Below are 26631 nucleotides of genomic sequence, written 5' to 3' on the forward strand. Positions count from 1 at the left end.
TTGTGTAAGAAAGTGTTAAAAATAAAACCATCAAAAGCCATCTGCTTTTGTATAAAGATAAGTTAGGTTAAATGAAAATATTATTATTATTATTATCTATCTTACGGTATATCAAAAATAATTTAAGCAAAATTTAATTGAAATATTGTCGGTGTGGCCCTCCAGCAGTGCTCGGGTTGCTCATGTGACCCCCGGTAAAAATTAATTGCCCACCCCTGGTATAACAACTCGCCTTGCCTTTCAGGTAACTATTCACGGTTAAGGTAAAAGAGCATGGGTGCGGACAAAATAAATGTCATATAATGTACACTGTAATATAGTGTATACTGTAAATATATATATATATTACATTTATATATGTAAATATATAGAGGTATAAAAAAAGGTGGGAATGATGCAAGTTTGCCTGAGCCAAGTTGCCAGTAGATGGCAGTGAAGATCCTTTTTGCTTTACAGAACCTTGTTAAATAGGATGGGTGCCTTTATTGGTATTGGGGGAAAAAAGGGTAGGATAGGTTTAGATAGATTAGAAATCTATTGTAGATATATTTTCATTAAATACACTGATATTTAATGAATTTTTTTAATGATTATACATATAAAAATAAACATTTATTACATTGGAATTTATAATAATAATAATAAAAATAATTGTAATAATAAAATGCGTAATAATACTAATTTAAAGTAAATTAGGTGGGTTTTTTTAATGTTAAAGCACAAGCCAACAGAGATAATTGTTGCTGTTCTGTCTTAAAGGCATGGTAGTAGTCATCTATGGTGAGGACCAGATCAGGCCTCAAAACTTTTGTCTCCTTCAGACACTGCTGGATGGTAAAATAGAATGTAAGAGGGCATTCACATTACTGCTGTCATTAACCTGCGGAGATTGATTCCCAGCAAGTGTTCATCCTGCTCCCAAACTATATTGTTTCAGAGGGAAATGACCATGACACATTTTCACAAAAGGTTCCATCTCACAGAGCCGAGGCAGAGGACACAGTCCTATTCCCATCATCATGTTCTCATAGTCCTCTTTACCGGCCCCTCAAAGCAGATAAGCCTTTTCACACAATACCGCTGCATACTTTACAAACGCAATAGTCATTCCTCGCCCAAGTGAAAAACTCCTATTTAAGCAGCTCTATTCATCTCTCTGTGCTATATTTTCCACCTATTTACTCAAAATATTGGGTGAAAGTGAGTACAGTCTGTGCAACCATTCTCCTTCATTGGCACTGTCACAGTATTTCGCTTGCTTTTGTACCCAGTCGTCTGTACCCCTGCTCTGTGTTTTTCCACGACACCCAGCTGCATGTTATAATGCATTCTCTAACTAGTTTAAGTATGACTCATTAGTGAGACACTTCTTACCCTTTTAGCCTCACTGAAAAGAACAGCCCTACACCTCGGATCCCCCCGCCTCCCACATCATGACATTAGTGGGGAATTAGGCCCTCTCCGTCCTCCCAGTAAGCACAACAAAGGAGCTCACTGCTATTTATTTTAATGAGATCTTTTCATTTCCATCGAGCATTTTACCCCATAATTTTGCAGCCATTTTATTATCTGATTTCCGTGCTAGTACCTCTCAAATTCACTTTAATTTGCCAGTCAGAAGGTAAAAATACCAAAATATAATCATTAATTTAGCCTTGTAATCGACAAGAGCTGTTTCATTTTTCAAACTTTTTATACAACCTTGATTGGAGGACACTATCACTCTGGTAGATGTGGCAGGTAAACTGATATGGAAATATATAAATGATGTTGCATGCCAACCAGAGAATACAAACATTAGCATCTGAAATCTTGAACTAAGTGAGTGTTTAACACCTCAATTCAGTTATAATAAACGTTAAGTTAATAAATCAGGTGGTCAAATGTACTGCCACGATTTGACTATCTGTACCAGTGTATACAACTTTTTCTCCCTCAGTAATTATTTCGTAAATTATATAGTCATATTCTAGACTTCATTTGGAATTTAAAGACTTGCAAGTTATGTATACAATATTTGCAAGGACCTAGGTCGTTGGGGGGATTGGCACTACCAAACCTTAGGGTTTGTTAGTGGACCACCAACATTAGAATTCTTAAATATTGGCTGCAATATGAAGCATTTGATCCTCCTCCATTATGGCTAGTTATGTGTTATGATCCATTGATCGGATCAGAGTTTATTTACGTTTTTGATTCACTAGTTGTTTACGTTCTGTTTCAGCACCCCTGTTTTGTGTCTCCTTGGTTGCTATGGTTATTCATTGTGTTCACCTGCCTCTGATTAGTGTTCGGTACGTTCACCAAGTTGAGGACCCCGACTTAAACAAGTTGAAAAACTTATTCGGGTGTTACCATTTAGTGGTCAATTGTACGGAATATGTACTTCACTGTGCAACCTACTAATAAAAGTCTCAATCAATCAATCAAAAAACCTGTTCCCGGGAACTAATCAGAGAGCTATTTAGTACTGCCTTTTCACCTCACTCATTCTGGTGCTTTTGTTTGCTTTCATGCAACTGTTACGTTTATTCCTTGTGTTTCTTGCGCTAAGTTCCACCATAGTTTTTCCTGTGTTTTGTTTGTTTTCTTGTGTTTGTTTGTTCCAGCCTGATTTATGAGAATAAATCATACTCTTACCTGCACGCCCTTTCCTGTTTTTCCATCTGCACCCTGGAAGAACAGTCCTTGGCTATATATACAATGAGTCCAGGAGGTTCCATGTGAACATTCATGTGCAATGTATCCAGTGAACAATGCAACCAACTCAGTGGAGCTACTATGTGACATAGAAGCAGACCAATCTCCTACAGCAGCGAAACTGTCATCTAGTACATGGTTAACTGGACCAGACTTCCTCCTAAAGTCCACAAAAATCACCTTACACAATACGTTCCAGCTCCAAGATCCTGACATAGACCTAAAAGGCCGACCTTTGGTCACATCCGTCTCTCACACATTTCAAACCTGCTTGAAGGCTGCAAACCTACAGTCTTTCTATACTTGGCAATCATTGACGAGAGCCATTGCCAGGCCCAATAAACACACTTTCAATTTAAGGCAGAAAGATGGAAAATGTAAGGGATGGTACATGTGTCAGGAGCTTGCAATTTCGGATTTCCAACAAGCAAAGGAGATACTGTAATGTGAAAACTGTCCAACAAGAATGCTTCCCAGAGATGCTCCAGTTAATGAGGAAAGGGGAAAAAAACTTTAAAAAGGAGCTCTTTAACAAAACTTTAACCTTACCTCGACAAAGCAGGTCTCCTCAGGTTTAGAGGACGCCTTCAACATTCAGACCTCGAAACTGTGGAGAAAAACCCCTTCACCATGCCCCGACAGCATCACGTAAGCAACCTGTTGATCACCATGAGAAAATCAGGCACCAAGGGTGTCACCTTACAGAACGCGCTGTGCTATCTGCACATTACTGGATTCTTGAGGATAAACGTCAGGTCAGCAGTCTCATTCACTCATGCGCGGTTTGTCACAAGCTAAGAAGCGCAACACAGACGCAGAAAATGGCCACTCTGCAGGCAGAACATTGGAGTACCAAACCCACATTCTCCTACGTGGGTGTTGATGCGTTTAGGCCCTTGGCAGTTACTTTCCGTCGTACTCGGGGAGGACTCACAATCAGCAAACGGTGAGCGGTGATGTTTACGTTCATCAGCACAAGGGCCGTTCATTTGGAGGTCATAGAGTCTATGGACACGTCAAGTTTAATTAACTCCCTTTGGCGGTTCTTTTCTGTACAGGGACGTACAAAACAGCTGAGATCAGTGTGGGGAGGCGGGGCCGGCAGACCGACAGCGAGGCGTGCCCCGCCAGAGCTCCAAGATGGCGGCGAGGAGGCGTGGCCGGCGGTCCGACAGGGAGGCAGGGCACACCGGAGCCCGCTCCAAGATGGCGGCGTGGGGGCGTGGATGACGAGCGAGCGGCAAGGCGGGGCGCGCCGGGAGTGACGCCGCAATCAGTATAAGATGCGTGGAGCGCGCAGCTGTAGACAATGTAATCATCCTCTCGTACCGTATAAGAGGGCGACAGACGTGAACGTCGGGGAGAGAGACGGGGAGAAGAGAAGGAGCCAACGAGAAGCGGATGCTGAGAGAGAGCGAAAAAGAGCCCACGGCGACGCACACAGCTGGAGCGAAGGAGCGAGGAGCGAGAGCGCAAGAGAGCAAGGGAAACGGCAAGTGCTAAAAAGCACGAAAGAGGTTTCTTATTGAAAAAATAAAGAAGTCTAAACCTGCTCACCGGAACGTCCTTCCTTGGTGGTCCTGCGAACCCGCACGACATCTTGAAACTGTCACATTTGGTGCCCAACCGGGAAGGACCACCAGTTGCGGGGGAGGAAGATCCCCTGTGGGCTCTCATAGGCTCGCTCACGGAGCTCGCGGCAAGCAGCCGACAGCAAAGTCGGCTCCTACAAGCATTGGCGGACCAGATGGAGGGGGGCTGCGAGTGGAAGAAGGGGAAAAAGAAGACGAAGAAGTGGAGGAAGAAGAAGTGGAATAAGAAGAAGAAGTGGAAGAAGAAGAAGAAGTGTAAGAAGAAGTGGAAGTGGAAGAAGGACAAGAAAAAGACAAAAACAAAGAAGAAGAAGTAAAAGACAAAGAAAAAGAAAATGACGAAGAAGACAAAGGAAAAGACAAAGGCAAAGAAAAAGACAACGAAGAGGAAGAGAAAGAACAGCTGGAGAAGGAGAAGACCGGGGCCACAGGGGGACCTGGCCGTCCCTACTTCCCGCTCCCTCAAAATGGGGGTGGGGGGGAGTAAGCTTAGCCGGTTGGACTCCCGGCTTGCGTCCGGCGATGGAAGACTGTGGGGAGGCGGGGCCGGCGGACCGACAGCGAGGCGTGTCCCGCCGGGGCCGACTCCGAGATGGCGGTGAGGAGGCGTGGACGACGAGCGAGCAGGGAGGCGGGGCGCGCCGGGAGCAACGCCGCAATCAGGAAAAGGTCCTTGGATCGCGCAGCTACGGACAATATAATGATCCTCTCGCACCGTATAAGAGGTCGGGAGATGTAAACGTCAGGGAGAGAGACGGAGAGAGAAGACCAACGCAACAAGAAGCGGATGCAGAGCGAACGAGAAAGAGAAGGAGCCAGAGGGAAGCTGACGACGAGCGAGAGCGACAAAGAGAGCAAGGAAGACGACGACACCGTGATGCTGAGGGGCGAACGGCGGAGCGAGCAGGAGGAGGCGCAGCTGAAAAGCGATCCGACAGAGACTTCTCTTGTTGAAAAATAAAGAAGTGAAACCTGCCCGCAAGATGTCATTCCTTGGTGGTCCTGAGAACCCACCCGACAGCTGGAGTCTGTCACAATCAGATTGTGGGACTAATTTCACAGAGGCCTGCAAAGAACTAGGGTTTGACATCAAGGTTTCTACTGATACCACCATCAAGTTATTCCTGAGTGACAGTGGTTGCACTTGGAACTTCAACACTCCACATTCTTCATACATAGGTGGAAGTTAGGAGAAGATGATTGAAGAAGCTTGTCAAATCTTGGACTCCCAGCTCGCAAAACTTGGACTTCAACGCCTTACACATGAGTATTGAACACCTTCTTGGCAGTGGTGGCTGCAATCATGAACGCATGGCCACTGGTTTCTGTGTCAAGCGCCCCTGACACCCATTCATCCTTGCTCCGGCTACGCTCCTCACTCCTCACTTCCGAACGATTCCTCAAGGTGAATTTGGGGAAAAGGACCCGTACAAGCAGCAGTGGAGACAAGTCCAGAATCTGGCCAACTCCTTTTGGCATCGTTGGAGAAAGGAATATTTCACAACACTACAAGGCCGCCGAAAGGGGCGTTTTACAAGACCGAACCGGCAATAAGGCAATGTTGTCCTCTTGAAGGCTTCTCTTGCCAAGAGGAATCAATGGTCTATGGGGGTGATAGGGAAGGCTCACCCTTGTAGCGATGGACAAGTTAGAAAGGTCGATCTTAAAGGTACCAGCAGGGTGTATTTAAGGCCTATCACAGATACTGTTCTTCTTTTGTCCGATGCTGTGTAACGAGATTTGATTTAGCGTGTGACATCCTAGTGATGTCAGGCGGGTGTTCTGGCTCCATAAGAGCCATATTGTTGTTATTTGAATATTCAAATATATTTAGCATATTCTATTTTTGATAAGAGACATTAAAGCTTCACTACAAAAGAAAGCATCTCTTGTCTATGAATGTTGTCATTCATCCAGGTCATTGTCATCTCAGGGCATTCAATCAATTGCAACTGGATTGTTTACTTTGGCTTGTCTTAGAAGACGTTTCGTCGCTCATCCGAGTTGGCTTCTTCAGTTTGTGCTCATAGACTTAGACTGGTCAGATCTAGTCCAGCGGCTGGTGCCAAAACCCCAAATATTTATACTCCAAAAACCATGAGGGTGTGCCTGGGAAAGCATGGTTTCGCCCTATCGTATAGAGAAAAACAACTGTTTTGATGCAAACGAGAAATCCTAACAGACGGGCAAACTCTTTCAGTCCAAGACTCCGCTGTCTACCTGCACCTCAGGGAGAAACAGCGCTCCTTTGAGAACAACAATGTACAGATTCTGGACAGGGAGGACGGATGGTACGAAAGAGAAGTGAGGGAAGCAATATATGTCAAGGTTGAAAAACCATCCCTGAACAGAGGAGGTGGTCTGCGACACAACCTGTCTCATACCATTTTTCAGTAGGAAATTCAGGCAAGTCTTGATACATTGAGGCCCCAGATGTTTTGAGCCGATCTTAGGGGGTTCACTGTGACATTTGCTATGCCAACCAATGGCGGGGATGCTTGTAACTCAAATTTTTGCTTGCACCTTAAAGCATAACCATTAGCCAAGAGACAGCTCCTATCTCAAAACACTCTTGAGTTGGGGAACTCTTAAGATGAGATAATACCATGTTGGTTTGAAGGTCTAAATGTTGCCTTTGATTATTTTCCCATTAATCGCACAGCCGCACCCTGTCGCCAAGGGCTTGCTGATGTGGGATTCCTTTGGGTCCATTGTTTAATTTTAGACAAGCAATCCGTAACCTCTGTGTCAGAGAAAAATAGTGTGAGAGAAATGTTTCATTTTCACTAAATTGGTCCAAAAAGGATTATTTACATTCAGGTAAATTGAGAGTCTTTATTTCATATCGTGTTAGGCAGAACAATTAAATTATCTTCCAGTAGATGTCAAAAGGTACATAATTGACCTGAGTATACACCTGTTGCCATTCATACATATTTGTTTTTTGTTGTTCATAAATAAGATAGGTGTTTTTCAAGATGGGTAAACACTGATTATGTCAAGGATTGGGTTTGGCATTGTTTGAATTCGGAGGATTCCAGTTCCTTATTTTGATTCCAGTTCCCAACGATTCTCGATTCCCATTCTTTTAAGAGGCAGGGTCAAAAATGTACTATTTCCATCTACTACATTAATATCAATCATTTGAACTGCCATCCATCCATCCATCCATTTTCTACCGCTTATTCCCTTCAGGGTCGCGGGGGGCGCTGGAGCCTATCTCAGCTACAATCGGGCAGAAGGCGGGGTACACCCTGGACAAGTCGCCACCTCATCGCAGGGCCAACACAGATAGACAGACAACATTCACACTCACATTCACACACTAGGGCCAATTTACTGTTGCCAACCAACCTATCCCCAGGTGCATGTCTTTGGAGGTGGGAGGAAGCCTTAAGTATACATTTTATGAAATGTATTTCCTCAGGAGTACACTTTCACACAAGTTTCATTTTATTTGTGAAAACTTCATAAAAAAAACCTTTACACATATCCTGTTTATGTTTTAGGTATGTTTCGATCAGGGTTTACTGGTCTCCCGATCATCCATGATTGAAATCGGACAATACTTATACTGATATTAATGTACTTTTTGGGATTTATATATGGTGAGTGCTTTTGACAGTTTAGATAGTAACACACAGTTACTTATACAATTGCTTGAAAAGTCAAAAGCAAAAAACTATTATTAATTACTCATTAAAATAGTTTGGTTTTTGCCCTCAAATTCTTCCTGTGTGCAAGGCCTTATTTCCTGAGTTTTTAAACATTGACAAAAAATGTTTTGGAAAAATAAAAATATCAACCTAATCTCTCTAGTCTTGATCGTATACTGATATTACTCTTGGTATCAACACGACTGTTTTATGGATCAATCCGTCTTCCCTTGGCAGCGCCCTCTGGACAGCAACAAAGCAGCCCAACAGTTATTGTTATGCTATTCTCTCTCCAGACTCTTATTAATCTACTTGTTAATTTCTGCTTACTTTCTGCCTTAATGTGCTTCCATCTACACTTCTTAAACTTTATTAAGCACTTATTTTGTTTTTTCAAGCTAGTTAGTGGCGAGCTTAGCCATTAGCTTGCCAGCAACTGCTTGCTTTTCCTCTGTGTGTAACATGTTTAGCCTTGTCCGCCAGTCCTTCAGTGATACTACTTGATGATACTTCAGAACTACAGTTTATTTGCCGCAATGAAGGATTAATTAACAATTACAATTTGGATGATTCCGGGAGAATTGGAAGGTAAGGTGCGTTCCATTTGTACTGGAAAGTGGTAAATTTCAACTGGACTCGGAAACTCGGAGAGTCGTCACTACCTCTGAGTTACTTGTCAACAATAATAGAAGCTTCTGTAATATACATTATTAGCACTTTTGGAAATGTTTAGTCGCACTAAATCAGCCATATACGATGTATCGTTTGACATTTATACATGGTAATGATATTGTAGTTTAAATTTAATTTTTTTTACTGTTTTTTTATACATCCCACATCACTAGCAATAGAAGCCTATGTTTTTTTTGTCATCCACCGTGTTTGAAGGTTGCAGAAGGAGTGCATGTTTTTCCATAAGTTGTTGATATTCAGATAGGGCAAGCGCAATAATAATTTTTGTGGATGTAGCCATATTCCTTTCCAACCTTGTATACTGCAAATTATTGGCCAATTGCAAATATTTAAACTGTCATTTAGAAGTGTTCGTAGTTTTAAGAGCTATTTACTTATTTTTAGTCATTGACTTTACATCATATTCTTAATTTTAGCATGAATAATTATATATTGTCTATTATGGTTTAAAATTGTTAAAATTGAGAAAATAATTAATTAAATTAATTTATAATTAATTAATTTATATATGCACCTTATTGCTTTTTTATTCTGCACTACCATGAGCTGATGTAACAGAATTTCGTTCTTATCTGTACTGTAAAGTTCAAATTTGAATGACAATAAAAAGGAAGTCTAAGTCTAAGTCTAAGTGTAAATATAATATCTTGTTTAAAGATTGTGCAACATCCTGAAGATGTTTAGTTTAAGAATTGCAAATTGAATAGTGCTTGTTTTCAGAATAAAATACTTATTTCTATCCTAAAAGTCCTGCTAATTTTTAGATATACAAATTTTAATTTAGAATGTCTTATCAAGTAAAATTAACTAGCTGCATTGACAGATGAGTTCACTAGTTTTTAGTATTTCCCCCCCTAAAATCTAGTGTTTTTATTTTTATATTTTGTTAGCTCTTTTTTGAAATGTAACTGGGAACACTCATAACTCAGCTGTGACGTCATTACCAGCTCCGACTTCCAACTTCTGAGGTTAATGGAACGCAACATAAGACCCTATTTACGTCCATGACCGACACTCGATGCCCAACCGTAACTTGTGAACGACAAAACGCTATCAATCTCACTTTACTTTTTGTTATTTTTTGTGTATGTTGTCACGCTAACTCTTACTTGACTCCTTAAATATACTCAAATAACATCAAAATTTTTGTTGTTCTTTCACCTGTAGTCAGCTGGACACCTATGATTCCTACTCAGAATTGTGCTGCAACCCCAACTGGAGGATCAACAAAGAGGGAGACGCCATGAACTCTGCCCAGAAGCAACTCTACTCTTCCAGTCCGTTGCAGAAACCATTCATAGGAGAATACAGATACATCTCTGACACAAATTCAGCGGTGGTATTGACTCCTAATATTGCTGGCAATCAGTGTCAGCCATACCACCTACACCCCCAAGATGACTTAGTTAGCTCAATAAAAACATTTCACACGCCTTTGGGTGATATATCACCAAAGCGTAGCTTATCTAGTATATCTACTAAAGCCAATAGTGACAACACTTCCCATTGGCAGTTCAAAGAGACCCTTCAGAATATCTGCCATTTGGATGGAAATGTCAATACATCTCTTGAGCTGACAGAGCATTCTATGCACTTGAAAGAATATAAGACTGACAACCAAAATGATCTAAAACACATACCAGGAGAATTAGTTCCAATATCACCCACAACAGAGAGTCCCAAGACTCTTAGAAAGAAAAAGAGGCAAATACAGAGAGAGGACCTTGTACGACGTAACAAAATAACACTGGGTCGCATCGCACCTGGTAACGGATCCTATGTGAATATGCATGCACTCAAGCAGAAGAGGCCTCACGCTGTGAAAGAGGTACGTATATTCAACTCAAATGTGTTATTCAGCATGATAAGCTTTGCACATTTAACAATGACCTCACTAGAAAGGAGGAAACTGTTGTAATTACACCAATCACCACCAGGAGCTGCCCTAGCACCGTTGATTCACCGCTCTTTGAATGCAGCTTTTCTCATAAGTGACATGACTGAGAACAAAGACATGGCAAATAGATTATAGCATCTTCTTTGTGTCTTCCTGAATCAGCCAACTATTTTCTCATTTATTTGCATCATTGGGATCTTAATAGCTTTCATGGCCATGCCAGTCAACAACCAAGAGAATGCCCTAATGATGTTTGCTCTAAAACTACTTGGAAAAATAATTTCCTGCTGGGCTGCTTGTTTTAATTTCTCTTCTCTGCCATCATTTGAAGGGGCCACATATTGGCCAATGCAGTCCTTATTATGACTTGATGTGTACAACCAGAACATCAGAGACATGCTTTCGAATAGGCTCTCAGACATCCGTGCACCTGGCACAGTGGCATAATTGGTCTGGATAGCACACATTCACCATTTGTTGGGCCACAGGGCTGTTTTGCTGGCTATAATACCCTCAGCCTTGTTCACCCATCTGAGCCCCAGTCCTCTACAATGTCTCATATCATCACCATTTACATAGTCAAGAGCCGTTAGCTTTGTGCAGTGGTAAACAGAGCCAGAGCCTTTCCCTCTCTTGAACCCTTGGGTTTTGTCAATTTCACTCTGGATTTGCTCATTAGTTTTCGATTTCCAGACTGTATCTATTAATAATTACCATTCAATTATGTCAACCACACCCACTCTATTATAAGCACTAGACTTAATAACAGCTGTAAGGTATGTATTGTAGGTGTGTATTTCTTGTTTTGTCAATGATGTTATTGAAACATACTATATTAGCCCAGCATATTAACAGGACTTTTTTTTAAATGTATTTCTTAGCTTTTTGATGAAAATAAAACAAAACTAAACGTTTCTGCTTAGTGGAAAATTATGGCGAATTAAGGCAAAAACACTTTTCTGATGTACCCCCCGATAAGACTACTAATAAATGCGAAAGAGAGGTGATGTTACTCACAGTTGGAGGTGTAGAGTAGCCAAAGATTGTACTTAAGTAAGAGGACTATTACTTTAGAACTTTTTTCACCAAGTACTACCTCAGAAAAAAGTTGACTCTCCACAAACAACCATAATGCGAAACATTAAAATACAGTAGCATAGTAGGCTTAAGTATTCATTAAAAACAGGGCAAAGGTTTTATTTACCAAGTATATGTAATATTTTTGGCCACTTCAACATTACACGCAGTTTGAACAGTAACACTGTGTTTGAATAGAGGAAAATAAAACATTGTACTTTAATCAAGTCATTCTTTGGCGTACCACTAGATTGAGCCTGCTTACCACTAGTGGCAGAGCCATGTATCGAGGGTATTACCAGCTTGGTTTCAAAATTGAGACCAAACATGGCACCCTGTAGTCACGTGAGGGGCTTTTGGCCAATCATTTAGGAGATAGTTTGGCCATACTCTCTCTGATTGGTCAAAAGCCCGTCACGTGACTACAGGGCGCCATGTTTGGTCCCAAATTTGAAACCAAGTTTGCCATACTCTCTATACACACGGCTCTGAATAGTGGCACACATAGCACAGTTTGGGAATCACTGCTTTAGAGTAATATGACTCAAGTAAAAGTAAAAAGTACTCATCCAAATAGTTACAAGAGTAAAAGTATTTAGGGGAAAAAACTACTGAAGTACCGACTAGCAGGTGAGGGGTTCGTGATTTATTTAATAGCTATTTTTTACATCCATAGTTGGTGTGGGTGTCAAAAAGACACTACTACAACATGTACTACAAAATAAGCACATTTTACAGTCACTTAGTGAAGTGAATGATATTTATATAGCTCTTTTCTCTATAGACTCAAAGCACTTTACATAGTGTAACCCATTATCTACATCTTTAAGCCATCTTGATTTCCAACCTCGCACACTGCAAATTACTTGCCAATTGCCAAGATGCAAATGTTAATTCTAGAAATGCCCTTAGTTTTGAAAGCTAGTTACTTATTTTTAGTCATTGACTTGACATCATATTCTTAACTTTAGCATGTATAATTATCATACTTGCCAACCTTGAGACCGCCAAATTCGGGAGATGGGGGGGGGGGGGTTTGAGGTGGGGGTTGTTTTTTTATTTGGGGAGGCGGGGTTTGGTGGTAGCGGGGGTGTATATTGTAGCGTCCTGGAAGAGTTAGTGCTGCAAGGGGTTCTGGGTATTTGTTCTGTTGTGTTTATGTTGTGTTACGGTGCGGAAGTTCTCCCGAAATGTGTTTGTCATTCTTGTTTGGTGTGGGTTCACAGTGGGGCGCATATTTGTAACAGTGTTAAAGTTGTTTATACGGCCACACTCAGTGTGACCTGTATGGCTGTTGATCAAGTATGCCTTGCATTCTCACTTGTGTGTGTAGAAGCCGCATATATTAGGTGACTAGGCCGGCACACTGTTTGTATGAAGGAAAAGCGGACGTGACGACAGGTTGTAGAGGACGCTAAAGGCAGTGCCTTTAAGGCACCTCCCCAATATTGTTGTCCGGGAGGAAATCGGGAGATTATTGGGAGGGGCACTGAAATTCGGGAGTCTCCCGGGAAAATCGGGAGAGTTGTCAAGTATGATAATTATATCTTGTCTATTCTAGTTTAAAAAAAATTATATTTAGAAAATAATTGGTTTACCGAACATATAATATCTTGTTTAAATATTCTGCAACATCCAGAGGATGCTTAATTTAAGAATTGCATTGTATTTGCATTTAAGACTGCTTGTTTTCAGAATAGTATACTTATTTCTATCTTAAAAGCCCTACTAATTTTTAGATATACAAATCTAAATCTAAATCAGTGACTAGGATGGCAGAAGCTGGAATCAAACCTGGAACCCTTCAAGTTGGGTACGGCCACTCTACCAACCGAGCCACGCCACCGCCCCTTATGACATTATGATATTATCGGTCGATAAATGCTTTAAAATGTAATATCGGAAATTATCGGTATCGGTTTCAAAAAGTAAAATTTATGACTAAAACGCCGCTGTACGGAGTGGCACACGGACGCAGAGAGAAGTACAGAGCGCCAATAAACCTAAAGGCACTGCCTTTGCGTGCCGGCTCAATTTCATAATATCTACGGCTTTTCACACACACAAGTGAATGCAATCCATACTTGGTCAACAGCCATATAGGTCACACTGAGGGTGACCGTATAAACAACTTTAACACTGTTACAAATATGCGCCACACTGTGAACCCACACCAAACAAGAATGACAAACACATTTCGGGAAAAAATCTGCACCGTAACACAACATAAACACAACAGAACAAATACCCAGAACCCCTTGCAGCACTAACTCTTCCGGGACGCTACAATATACACCCCTCGCTACCCCATACCCCCTCCCCCCACCTCAACCCCGCCTCCCCAACCCCACTCACCTCAACCTCCTCATAGTCTCTCTCAGGGAGAGCATGTCCCAAATTCCAAGCTGCTGTTTTGAGGCATGTTAAAAAAAATAATGCACTTTGTGACTTCAATAATAAATATGGCAGTGCCATGTTGGCATTTTTTTCCATAACTTGAGTTGATTTATTTTGGAAAACCTTGTTACATTGTTTAATGCATCCAGCGGGGCATCACAACAAAATTAGGCATAATAATGTGTTAATTCCACGACTGTATATATCGGTATCGGTTGATGTCGGAATCGGTAATTAAGAGTTGGACAATATCAGAATATCGGATATCGGCAAAAAAGCCATTATCGGACATCTCTACTTAAAAGTAAATAACGGAGTAAAACATTACTACCCGCCTCTGCTCACAGTATATGTTACATTGGGTGTTCTTGGTAAATGTATTCCTTAGTTACAAATAAAATGACAACTTTTTTGTGCTTATTATAGCAGATGTATTTTAAATTTAGTAAATTACATTAAAACATTTATTAACATGACATTTAAATTATTTAAACCGTGAAACTAACTTTGGACCTAATCTACTAAAATCCAAATATCACTCACTAAACAGCATGTGCAAACTATAGAATGGATTTTACTATTAGTGGGTGTGTTGCGTGTGATCTTCTAAGACTCCGTGTACAATTAATAACTGCCAACTTATTTAAATACGTTTTTTTGCCTGTACTACTGGCTGTGGCCATGGAAACACTAATTTCCCTTCACATTTATGTTATTACGCTCTCCAATCTGTGTGTGATGTGGTTGAACTAGCAGCACACATCTATAATCTCTCACACCTTTTTCTGCAATATAGAATCGCAATCAAGACAAAAAAAACTAGATTTAGCTTGCTGACATGCGCTCTGCAGGGAGGCGGTGAATCATCACAACAGTAGCCCATTCATGCGTCTGGAATGATCCAATTGGAGAAAATGCATATAGTAAGGATTTTTTCATATTGGAGATATACTATAATAATCAATTTCCCGTATGAAAAATAAACAGCATTAAAACACCAAAATACATCAGTTGAATTAGTTTTAATCAGTCCCTTAAGTCAACCAGCAGTTATAAAATTACAAAATAATATTGCTGAATAGACGATATTAGCAATATTTTTTTTTTCTGACAGTGCATATAAGTTGGCACACACACGTAGGACTAATGATTGTCCGTCCAACTGTCTTTGCAGCGTATTCACCCACTCTCTCACAGCCGTGTAGGTAACTGTGTCATTTTGCGAGTACTTTTCAGATGTATTAAAATAGAGATGCAAAATTGCACCAGCAGAGCAGTTTCAGCCTTGGTAGATCACACCGCACGTGCTGTATAACTGTATTTGCATCTCCTCTGATTGTGATTATCAGCATCTATTCTGCATATTCAATAAGACAGACACGCTAAATTGATTGCGCTCCTTATTCTTCTCACTTAAGAAACGCAATACTCTGCACACAAGTTTAGTAGTTCAGCTATTTGGTGCTATCAAGTTTGCTCGTGTTTTAGTACAAGCAAACCTTAAGTAGATCAGGCCCTTAGTACAAGTTTTACTTTTGAGATAAATATGGCAACAAGTCTAGAGCGCACCCCACCTCTCACCTAAAGTCAGATGGGATAGGCTCCAGTTTACCGTCACTCTAATGAGGATAAGCCGTAAAGAAACTGAATGGATGAAGATACATTTTTCATGTCAAGCTTTTCACTGCAACCCTAAGGTTAAAAACCAGATGCCATTTTTGTAGCTTGTTTTATAATAATAGATTCAAGAAATACACTAAGAAAAGATGAATTGTTATATTTTACACCCGATTAGAATTGTTGAATAGGTTCAAAATTACCATTAATGAAAAAAATAATAATTTGGAAACGAGTATCAGACACATCCTAGCACATGACCGTCATATACCAACCACTTCACAATGTTGTACCAATGTGTGTCACTATTGGTTCTAATCGGTTACATTCTCTTGTGTCCTTTCCAAAAGACCACATTTTGTATTTTGTATGGAGCAGAAATCCAAATGAACCTAGTTGTGATTTCATAATATTGAATGAACACAATTTCCGTAAAATAAATGTAGAGTTTTTCTGGTCTATGGAAGTTGCAGATTGACAGCAGCGATTGCTCTCAGCTGTCACCGTCCCTTCTCCTCGTTGGCCCTCACTTCAAAGCTAGGGTAACATAATGTACAATCTTTTAATAGCTTTAGACCAAAAGCTCTTGGAAGTCCCCTACCATTGTATACCCTACCTCGGTCTAAACACCCAATCAAGATGATCTGGGCTGTCTTCAATAACAGCTAAATGCAATTCAAGACCCACAGCCTCTTTGAAGTCATTTTGCAACAAGATGATTTTTGTGAGGTGCAGGAGGTAATACAGCCAGGTGCAATTGCCAGACTTTGTTGTGACGCCTCAGGAAAATTGCAATTACTGGTCCCCCATTTTTTTAGAAAAGATATTACACAAGTTACCATACTCCAAATACAATTCTGGCAAGATTATTTGATTGGGAGGTTTCGAATGCGGGGTCAAAATGCGATGTCCTAGGTAGCAAGGAATCAGAGGACGTTGTCAGTATTTGCACCTGTGTGTCAATTTTCAGACCCTCTAGAATTTTGCTGGCTTTTTTTGTGATGGTTGCGGCCTAAAATGCCTGATTTTGCAGGTGCATTTTTCAAAGACTGTTTTTTTTTCATTAACATTGCATATTCATTTGATTTTATGAATTTGTAATCAGTGTTTTTTGTAATTCGAACCCCAAAAAAGCACAGAAATTTGGCAAATCTATTGACAGCAATTTATCAGTCCCCCCAAGATCTTCCAGACCTATATTTGCAGAAGTTCTTTCCCAAAATGTTTACATTTTTTGGGTGTTTGTTGTCTTAATGTCTACTGTATGCTCCGTTGTCCAAAAGTTGTAGACATTTTTGTGCACATTTGCGCTTGAAAGTCGATCATAAACTTTTGTTTATGTTCCAACACATTGCACATACTTTACTCGCATTCAACAAAGTTGCAGGAATTGGTTGAATTTGCAAAGATTGGCAACATCGCAACATTGACAAATCTTAGAGTAACTGATTTTTTGATAAACCCTATACTGTTGCTTCATTTAATCATTAAAAAGCATCAACATTTGCCTTGGTGGGGTTGTGAATGCTTCGGTAGAATAATTGGAATTAACTGTCCAGCAGCTGGAGTTGCTATGCATGCTGCACAGGGCAAGAGTTAGGAGTTACAAGTTAAGGGTTAGGCCTAGGTTCATGGGTACCTCTCTCCATAATTATTTATTTCTTATTACGTATTTCTCATTACTCATTTCTGGTCTCTATGTTTTTATGTTTTTTTTTACAATGTTACCTATATATATATATATTGTGCGAATAAATAAAAAAATAAAATAAATAATTGTATTCATAATGTAGAAACCTACGATAAAAGTGCATACAACCAAGGTTTTCCAAAATTCCAAATTTAGAGTTTAAATTAAATGTATCAGAAGAATTAGAATTAAATTGGCTCCACCTAACAGGATGTTTAATTGGAATTACTAGAAGTCAAATTAGACTAATTGCAATTTAGAAAAAGTCCCTAAAGGGGATTTATTATGCAAAACCAACTTATCTTACCTGTAGATATCCTTTTTTTGTGTTTTTGGGATCCCCATAAGTCACGAAAATGTTCATCTTAAACATGGAGGCGTAGAGGAGATAGTCATTAAACAATCTTGCCTTCTTCCAAACGAGCTATTTGAAATTTGAGACTTTAGCGACGTATTTTGCCTTAGTTACTACATCAGCTGATATCTCCATATGTAGTATTCAGTGTGTGAATGTGTGAATGTGTGTGTGTGAATGGGTGAATGTGGAATATAATGTCAAAGCGCTTTGAGTTCCCTAAAAAAGGTAGAAAAGCGCTATACAAGTACGACCCATTTACCATTTACCATAGAGGTTTACCTGAAGAGCTTTGTGTGAGTCTTCCATTTTTATTAAGTTGTAGTCCAAAGTTGTAGTCAATAACTTCCTTATTTTTCTCTATCTTGTTGTGGGGCAGACTGGGACATGCACATGCATTCTCCATTTCTAATACAAAGTAGCGTACAGTTCTAACTTACTGGATATCTGTCAGTAGACTTGATATGGAAGTGCTAAAAACTACAACATGGCTGACAGGAAGAAGACACAGTCGAAGTAGGTTTGACCCAGAGGAGGGCTTCTGGCATGTAAATAAGACAACAGCACATTCGGAAGAGATGGTCAAAAAGCAACTTGAAGCTGGTTTGTAAAACATATTCTATGCACAATTAGGACCAAATAACTATCCATCCACTTGGGTAAAACAGAATCCATCCTGTTTGGGTCCCACATCAAACTTAAGAGAGTCAATCACTTCACCATAAAAGTAGGTGACAGTGTCATCACCAGGAAAGATGAGGTCACCTACCTAGGTTCCATTCTAGAGGCTAACCTTTCCTGTGATAAAATGGCAACCAAGGTAATCAAAAAGGTTAACCAACGAACGAGATTTCTCTACAGAATTTCCTCTCTGGTCAACAAAAGCACCTTGAGGATTCTGGCGGGAACTCTCGTTCAACCCTTTTTCGATTACGCATGCACCTCCTGGTACCCTAGCACCTCCAAAACCCTCAAATCTAAACTCCAAACATCTCAGAACAAGCTAGTCAGGTTACTTCTAGACCTCCACCCCAGATCGCACCTCACTCCTACCCACTTCTCTAAAGTGGGCTGGCTCAAGGTGGAGGACAGAGTTAAACAACTTGCACTGAGCCTAGTCTATAAAATCCGCTACACCTCCCTGATACCGAAGTACATGTCAAACTACTTCCTTAACGTAAATGACCGCCATAACCACAACACCAGGGGGTGCTCCACTAACCACGTTAAACCCAGATTCCGAACTAACAAAGGTCTTAACTCATTCTCTTTCTATGCCACATCAATGTGGAATGCGCTCCCAACAGGTATAAAAGAAAGGGCATCTCTATCCTCCTTCAAAACCGCTATAAAAGTTCACCTCCAGGCAGCTACAACCCTAAACTAACACCCTACCCGGATTGCTAATAATCAAATGTAAACAATCAAATGCAGATTCTTTTTCTTATGCCTTCTGATCTCTCTCTCTCTCTCTCTCTCTCTCTCTCTCTCTCTCTATGTCCACTACCCCCCCCACCCCCCCCCACCCCACCCCCCCTCCACACTCCTGATTGTAAATAATGTAAATAATTCAATGTGATTATCTTGTGTGATGACTGTATTATGATGATAGTATATATGATAGTATATATCTGTATCATGAATCAATTTAAGTGGACCCCGACTTAAACAAGTTGAAAAACTTATTCGGGTGTTACCATTTAGTGGTCAATTGTACGGAATATGTACTTCACTGTGCAACCTACTAATAAAAGTCTCAATCAATCAATCAATCAAACCATTACATGTTATGTAGACCACAAGGAAGTGTTTTAAATGTAGAAAAAAAATCACAATATGACACCTTTAAAGTTCAGCACGGTGGCACAGGGGTTAGTGCATGTGCCTCACAATACAAAGGTCCTGAGTAGTCCAGGGTTCGATCCTCTGCTCGGGATCTTCCTGTGTGGAGTTTGCATGTTCTCCCCGTGACTGCGTGGGTTCCCTCCCGGTACTCCGACTTCCTCCCACCTCCAAAGACATGCACCTGGGGATAGGTTGATTGGCAACACTAAATTGGGCCTAGTGTGTGAACGTGAGTGTGAATGTTGTCTGCCTATCTGTGTTGGCCGTGCGATGAGGTGGAGACTTGTCCAGGGTGTACCCCGCCTTCCGCCCGAATGCAGCTGAGATAGGCTCCAGCACCCCCGCGACCACAAAAGGGACAAGCGGTAGAAAATGGATGGATGGATGGATGGACACCTTTAAAGTCAGGTAACAGGAATAATTTCCATCCAACCATTTTCTACCACTTGTCCTTTTTGAGGTCATGGGGTTGCTGGAGCCTATCCCAGCTGCACTCGGGCGGAAGGCAGGGTACACCCTGGACAAGTCGCCACCTCATCACAGGGCCAACACAGATAGACAGACAACATTCACGCTCACATTCACACACTAGGGCCAATTTAGTGTTGTCAATCAACCTATCCCCAGGTGCATGTCTTTGTAAGTGGGAGGAAGCCAGAGTAACCGGACAGAACCAATGCAGTCACGGGGAGAACATGCACACTCTACACAGAAAGACCCCAAGCCCGGGAATAGAACCCAGGACATTCTTATTGTGAGCCACCAGCATTAACTGCTACCCCGAATTTAACAAATTTATTGGTAAATACTGAAAATACTTTACATATTCTAAAATCAACACAAATTCCCTCAGTTATTATTTATATATTTTAATTAGAAAATTAACAAATGATACAGAATTGTGTTAAATTTTAAATAATCAATCATTTTTATGGGGTAATATTATTGCATTTAGGTTTTATATATTTTCTCAAAGGTTTTATCATTGAGACAAAATATTTCTGGTGTGAATATATTTTTCGTAAAACTAAAAATCCTCTCAACAGGTGCAGAGAATGCAGGTATGGCCGGATAAAAATGCTTTTTTTTGTCCCCCAAAAACCTAAATAATCAGCTCTCTGTATGAAAAGAGTTTGAGGTGTTTCCTTGTCTGTGTACTAATGTGGGATGGTGGCATTTAGAATACATTCTTGGAATCATTTCTGCAATTGAAGTATTTTCCACATAATTTCCCTCCATATTCCATCCATCCATTTCCTACCGCTTGTCCCTTTTGGGGTCGCGGTTGGTGCTGGAGCCTATCTCAGCTGCATTCGGGCGGAAGGCGGGGTAGGGTACACTCTGGACAAGTCGCCACCTCATGGCATTTGAATATTTTATTCAAATGAAACTGCAAGAAGTACATGGTAATATTACTATGAAATATGTCATGCATAAAATATACTGTAAAGCAGCAGTCCGGAATACATTAAATGTAATATTTGGAATTTTTTCAGAATTTCAATTCTACTTTCAAATTAATGGAATTCAATAGAAAAACTATTTTTTATTTGCAAATGTAAACAAATCAGAAACAGACAAATGACAAAAATCTTACAACAATCTAAGATATTTACATTTTTTACACTTTTTTTTTTACAATTATTTGATTAAAAGCAATTGGGAAGAAGATTATCTACAGGTGGACAGTTAGAGTTTAATAATAAAATCTTTCCTCACAAGGACCAAAATTCATTTTAAAAGGACTAATAATTATTATTCCCAGGACTTAGATACTTAAAAATTTACAAATTTACTATCGTCACTAGTTATAGTGACTTTCACCTATCGTTAAAGTAGCGTTTGGTGGAAAAGTAATTTGTCTGGTTTTCAACATCATTGATTGAACTCTTGAAATTGATTGGATACATGCTGATCAGTTTTAATGACTCGTCCAGACATTGACGCCATTTGACGCAGCATTCAATCTGTTGTTTTTGTGTAATTTTTGGCTGTTTTATTTGCTAAATGATGACATTCTGACACAACACCTTGTTTAATTAAGTTTGTTTTTACCTTTGTGAAACTTCATAAGACTGCTGAGGAGGGACACACTGCTGACTGTCCAAAAGACAGTTTAGACCTAGAACTGGGACTGATCCAGAAAACACATCAATTGAAGGTATGTTTATTAAGTTTGAGGTCGCAGACACTTTTTTGTACGAACCACATTTATTGAGCTGACGTTTTTGTTTGTGAGAAAAATATTGTGATTGAAGTGTTTTACCAACATAATCCCAGGTCACCAATTTCACAGAAGAAAGTGAGGCACAGGGGAATATGGAACCTTACTACAGAAGCATGGAGAAAAGTCCAGAATGGTAAAGGTGATTTTATTAATTTTTTCACAATTTTTTTTAATACGTAATATTTGTTAGTTTTTTTCATTACTCTATAGCAGGGGTCACCAACGTGGTGCCCGCGGGCACCAGGTCGCCCGTAAGGACCAGATGAGTCGCCCGCTGGCCTGTTCTAAAAATAGCTCAAATAGCAGCACTTACCAGTGAGCTGCCTCTATTTTTTAAATGTTATTTATTTACTACTATAGTGTGACAGTCCTAACTGTCGTGCGGGTTCTCAGGACCATCCAGGGAAGACATTGTCGTGAGACGGTTTAGACTTCTTTATTTTTTCAATCACAGAGTCTTTTGCATGCTTTTCAGCAGCTGCCTTTTTTCTCACGTGAGCACACGAATGGTTTCCTCCCGTCCGCCGTCTGCTTTTCAGAAGCACGTCGCCGTCGTTCGCATGGTAGCAGAGGATGGTTTCCTCCCATCCGCCGTCTTTCTCTGTCTCCTCCCTTGATGTTCACGTCTCTCACCCTTTTATACGGTCCGAGAGGGTGATTGCACTGTCCACAGCTGCGCGCCCCACGCACCTTATGCTGATTGCAGATTGGATTTTAACCTATTTAAAACATGTCATCAAAATTCAAAAAATAAACTTAATCAGGAAAAATTACTAATGATGTTTCATAAATTATTTTTAAATTTTTTTAAATTTTACATGAGTTATTATTTGTACAAACATGGTGCAAAGTAATTCATGATTTGTTAAAAAAAATGTTAGTGGCTAGCTAGTTAAAATGGGATATTGTGATTTCACAAGACTGTCTAGAAGTGATCATTTGAAAGTGTTCAATTTGAAAAATGTGCACTTAGACAAAATATAAAAATAAAGTGTTGCATATTGATATTTATCTGTTTCTATATATATATATTGTGAGAAATCATTAAGATGATCAGTGTTTCCACAAAGATAAATATCATTAATTATTAATAATAACATAGAGTTAAAGGTAAATTGAGCAAATTGGCTATTTCTGGCAATTTATTTAAGTGTGTATCAGACTGGTAGCCCTTCGCATTAAATAGTACCCAAGAAGTAGCTCTTGGTTTCAAAAAGGTTGGTGACCCCTGGTCTATAGTTATTGTACAAAAGAGTTTTAGGGGCACACTAAAATAAAATAAAAGAATAAAGATATATAGGTGAAACTCAAAAAATCTGAATATGTGCAAAAGTACATTCATGTCGCAAGTCAGCTTCAAATGTAAAACTAATATGTGATATAAACTCATTACATGCAAAGTCTTTATTTGTTATATAATTTCGTTTTTGAAAACCGAAAATGTTGTGAGATTTTCCAAAAATATAAGCCATAATCATCAAAATTATATTAAAAGAACACTTGAAATACCTCTAGTTGCATGTTATGAGCCTATGTCATATATTAGTTTCACCTTGTATATCTATTGCTGGAATAAACAAATCTTTGTGCGATGTTCATTTTTTTGGATTTTCACCTGTAATATCCTGAGAAAAAAAAGCAGGGGACATACCATGAATGAAATAATTGTATCCCCTGCTGATTTTGTAAATGTATCTTCTTATAAAGACATATACAGAGCAGATATCTGGTGTGTGGGTGCATTCTATTAAAGAAAGAACATATTAACAAGCAACATGTGGTGTAATGCTGGGAAAAAAAAACCTCGTTGGTAAGCACAGAGCTCAAACATTTTTGTTTCACTTATCTTTCAAGATACTCAACATCCTGAAAGTTTTGGGGGCTGTCGCTCGGTAACAATTACCGGCAAATTTCAACTGTCTACAAGTTTTGTCTGGGATTAAGTTCTAGGGATTGACTCAAACTCTCCAGGATCCTAATGTGCTTCTTGTTGCCTTAGCCATATGTTTTTTGTAGTGCTTTCAAACGATAAATTATTGAATTGTGATTAATTGCATTTTGTCAATTGTTAACTCATATTTAATCGTGGATGGATACAATTGTTTTATCCATAATAAGCGTACCTTAGACAGATTGTTTTTAGGTTTTTAATACTATCTAATAGGGCTGTGAATCTTTGGGTGTCCCACGATTCGATTCAATATCGATTCTTGGGGTCACGATTCGATTCAAAATCGATTTTTTTTTTCAATTCAACACGATTTTCGATTCAAAAACTATTTTTTCCCGATTCAAAAGGATTCTCTATTCATTCAATACATAGGATTTCAGCAGGATCTACCCCAGTCTGCTGACATGCAAGCAGAGTAGTAGATTTTTGTAAAAAGCTTTTATAATTGTAAGGGACAATGTTTTATCAACTGATTGCAATAATGTAAATTTGTTTTAACTATTAAATGAACCAAAAATATGACTTATTTTATCTTTGTGAAAATATTGGACACATTGTGTTGTCAAGCTTATGAGATGCAATGCAAGTGTAAGCCACTGTGACACTATTGTTCTTTTTATTTTTATTTTTTATAAATGTCTAATGATAATGTCAATGAGGGATTTTTAATCACTGCTATGTTGAAATTGTAACTAATATTGATACTGTTGTTGATAATATTCATTTTTGTTTCACTACTTTTGGTTTGTTCTATGTCGTGTTTGTGTCTCCTCTCAATTGCTCTGTTTATTGCAGTTCTGAGTGTTGCTGGGTCGGGTTTGGTTTTGGAATTGGATTGCATTGTAATGGTATTGCTGTGTATTGTTTTGTTGGATTGATTAATTAAAAAATAGAAATAAATCAAATAAAAATAACAAATAAAAAAAAAAGATTAAAAAAAAGAAAGAGAATCAATTCTGAATCGCACAAGGTGAGAGTCGCGATTCGAATTCGAATCGATTTTTTCCCACACCCCTACTATCTACATGCACGCACGCACGCACGCACGCACGCACACAGGCACACACACACACACACACACACACACACACACACACACACACACACACACACACACACACACACACACACACACACACACACACACACACACACACACACACACACACACACACACACACACACACACACACACACACACACACACACACACACACACACACACACAAACGAATGTCATACTTACACACACATGCTTACCACTTCTGACTTCTTAAAACAAACCCACTATAAATGACAATTAAATAAAAACTGGTCTGCACATGTGCCTTCTTGAGTAGGAGTACCTCAGGTGCATTAAATATTTCAGTCCGACAACGTGTCTTACCAATATTTTCTTTCATCAATGTTTTTTTTTTTTATCACTGTGGTCTCAGCTTCCTTGAGATTATGACCAAGGTACTCCTTAGTAATTTTGGGTTGATCCCTCACATTTTTCAAAATCACTGTTACGCCGCACGGCGAGGTCTTGCATGGAGCTCCAGAGTGCGGGCAATTGCCTTTAATCTCTGTTCCATTTTCCAGTTATCGAGCCGCAGAGTGATCTCTTTATCATCAACTGAAAGGACAAGACTAATTGTGTCTTTTATGTGCACATAGCCAGTCTCAGTCTGTAAGTTTCAGAATTATTTCTGGTTGGTAGGGAATCATATACTGTATGCTCATTTAACTGTATCAAATACACCTTAATTTATCATCTTAATGTAATGTGTTTTGTTGAATTTTTATTTTTTTCTGTTGAAATTTACTAGGGATATTCAACTCAATTAATTGTTTTGGGGGCCACATTTCCAGGAAGCTAAAGACCGAGGTGCCGGACTTCTCCCTTCACTATAATTAGTGTTTTATTTTGTATATTTTGTAGGTACACTATCCTCGTCAATGTTGAAAATCAGCAGGGGATCCAATTGTTATTTCCCCAGTGATCAAGCAGGAATATATTTACCCCTATATTAATTAGGATTGCAACCTACCATGCGTGTGTTTGAACTGTTGGAGCAAACCTGAGTACTAATCACCAATCTCTATTGAAAGAGCACATAACACACATCAAACTTTTTTCTCATAAAATGATGACTTTAGTCTCGTTATATTTTAAATTTATTCTAACTTTTACCTTTTTATTTGTTTTCAATGTGGCCCCAGTAGTACTTAATGTTTTTGGACCTGTTATCATTGATCAAATATGATTTCTGTGTTTCAGTGCAACTGCATCAAAATGCCAATTCTCTGGTATGGACAGCGAACAGAAGTGTTGTCTGGAGGAGGTTTGTCTGAAGCATAGTTTAAAAAATGTCCTCACTACGTCTTCAAGTACATCACTTGGCGCAGGAGCCTATACAAAACTGCCACCCATTAAATCAAAGTTGTGCCCTAGTCAGAGTGCAAAGACAAGTGACAGCCTCCATGGTCACCGCTTTGATGGTTGCCTGGCGCCGATGGATCATCAGACAAGGGCAAAGCCTAATTACAAGGTTTGTTTATAGCTAAGTACAATGTATTGTCTGTTTTGTAATATTGACTGTCTTGACAAGAATGACACAGTACGTACGCAATTTCTGTCCAGAATAACACAATGCTCTTTTACCAGTGCTGGGCAAATAACCTTAAAAAGTAGTTGGTTATAGCTACAAGTTACTTTCTCAAAAAGTAATTAAAATAGTTATGCAATTACTTCTTCATAATTGGATTTAGTTACCAAGGAAAGTAATTACTGCGGTAAAAAAACAACCCTTCAAGTATCAGGTGTGTGTCCTTTTATAGGTACTGACCGAAGTCCATAGTTAAAACCAGGTACTGATTCACATAAAATCAGCTCATTATGTCAGCTCATTATCAGCTCATAGCCATTGTTATTTCCCCCTATTTTTGCAT

General features: G+C 39.4%; 2 protein-coding genes across 3 annotated transcripts in view; both read left to right on the plus strand.

Annotated features, from left to right (window-relative positions):
* Nucleotides 1-10293, plus strand: part of LOC133649943 (uncharacterized) — a 30120-nt gene extending 19827 nt beyond the window's left edge. The window contains exons 2-3 of the mRNA XM_062046660.1: nucleotides 9809-10196; nucleotides 10285-10293. Coding sequence (XP_061902644.1) covers nucleotides 9809-10196; nucleotides 10285-10293 — 397 coding nt within the window. The remainder of the gene's footprint in view (nucleotides 1-9808; nucleotides 10197-10284) is intronic.
* A 24-nt stretch (nucleotides 10294-10317) lies between these two features.
* Nucleotides 10318-26631, plus strand: part of LOC133649763 (jhy protein homolog) — a 44598-nt gene continuing 28284 nt past the window's right edge. The window contains exons 1-5 of one of the 2 annotated variants that reach the window (XM_062046420.1): nucleotides 10318-10469; nucleotides 21594-21680; nucleotides 21800-21879; nucleotides 25961-26024; nucleotides 26139-26231. In XM_062046420.1, coding sequence (XP_061902404.1) covers nucleotides 10428-10469; nucleotides 21594-21680; nucleotides 21800-21879; nucleotides 25961-26024; nucleotides 26139-26231 — 366 coding nt within the window. In that variant the 5' untranslated portion in view covers nucleotides 10318-10427. Of the gene's footprint in view, nucleotides 10470-16256; nucleotides 16368-21593; nucleotides 21681-21799; nucleotides 21880-25960; nucleotides 26025-26138; nucleotides 26232-26631 lie in introns of those variants that run through there. The other variant, XM_062046419.1, reaches the window with a different exon arrangement.

The sequence above is a fragment of the Entelurus aequoreus genome, linkage group LG05, assembly GCF_033978785.1.
Source record: "Entelurus aequoreus isolate RoL-2023_Sb linkage group LG05, RoL_Eaeq_v1.1, whole genome shotgun sequence".
Taxonomy (NCBI): domain Eukaryota; kingdom Metazoa; phylum Chordata; class Actinopteri; order Syngnathiformes; family Syngnathidae; genus Entelurus; species Entelurus aequoreus.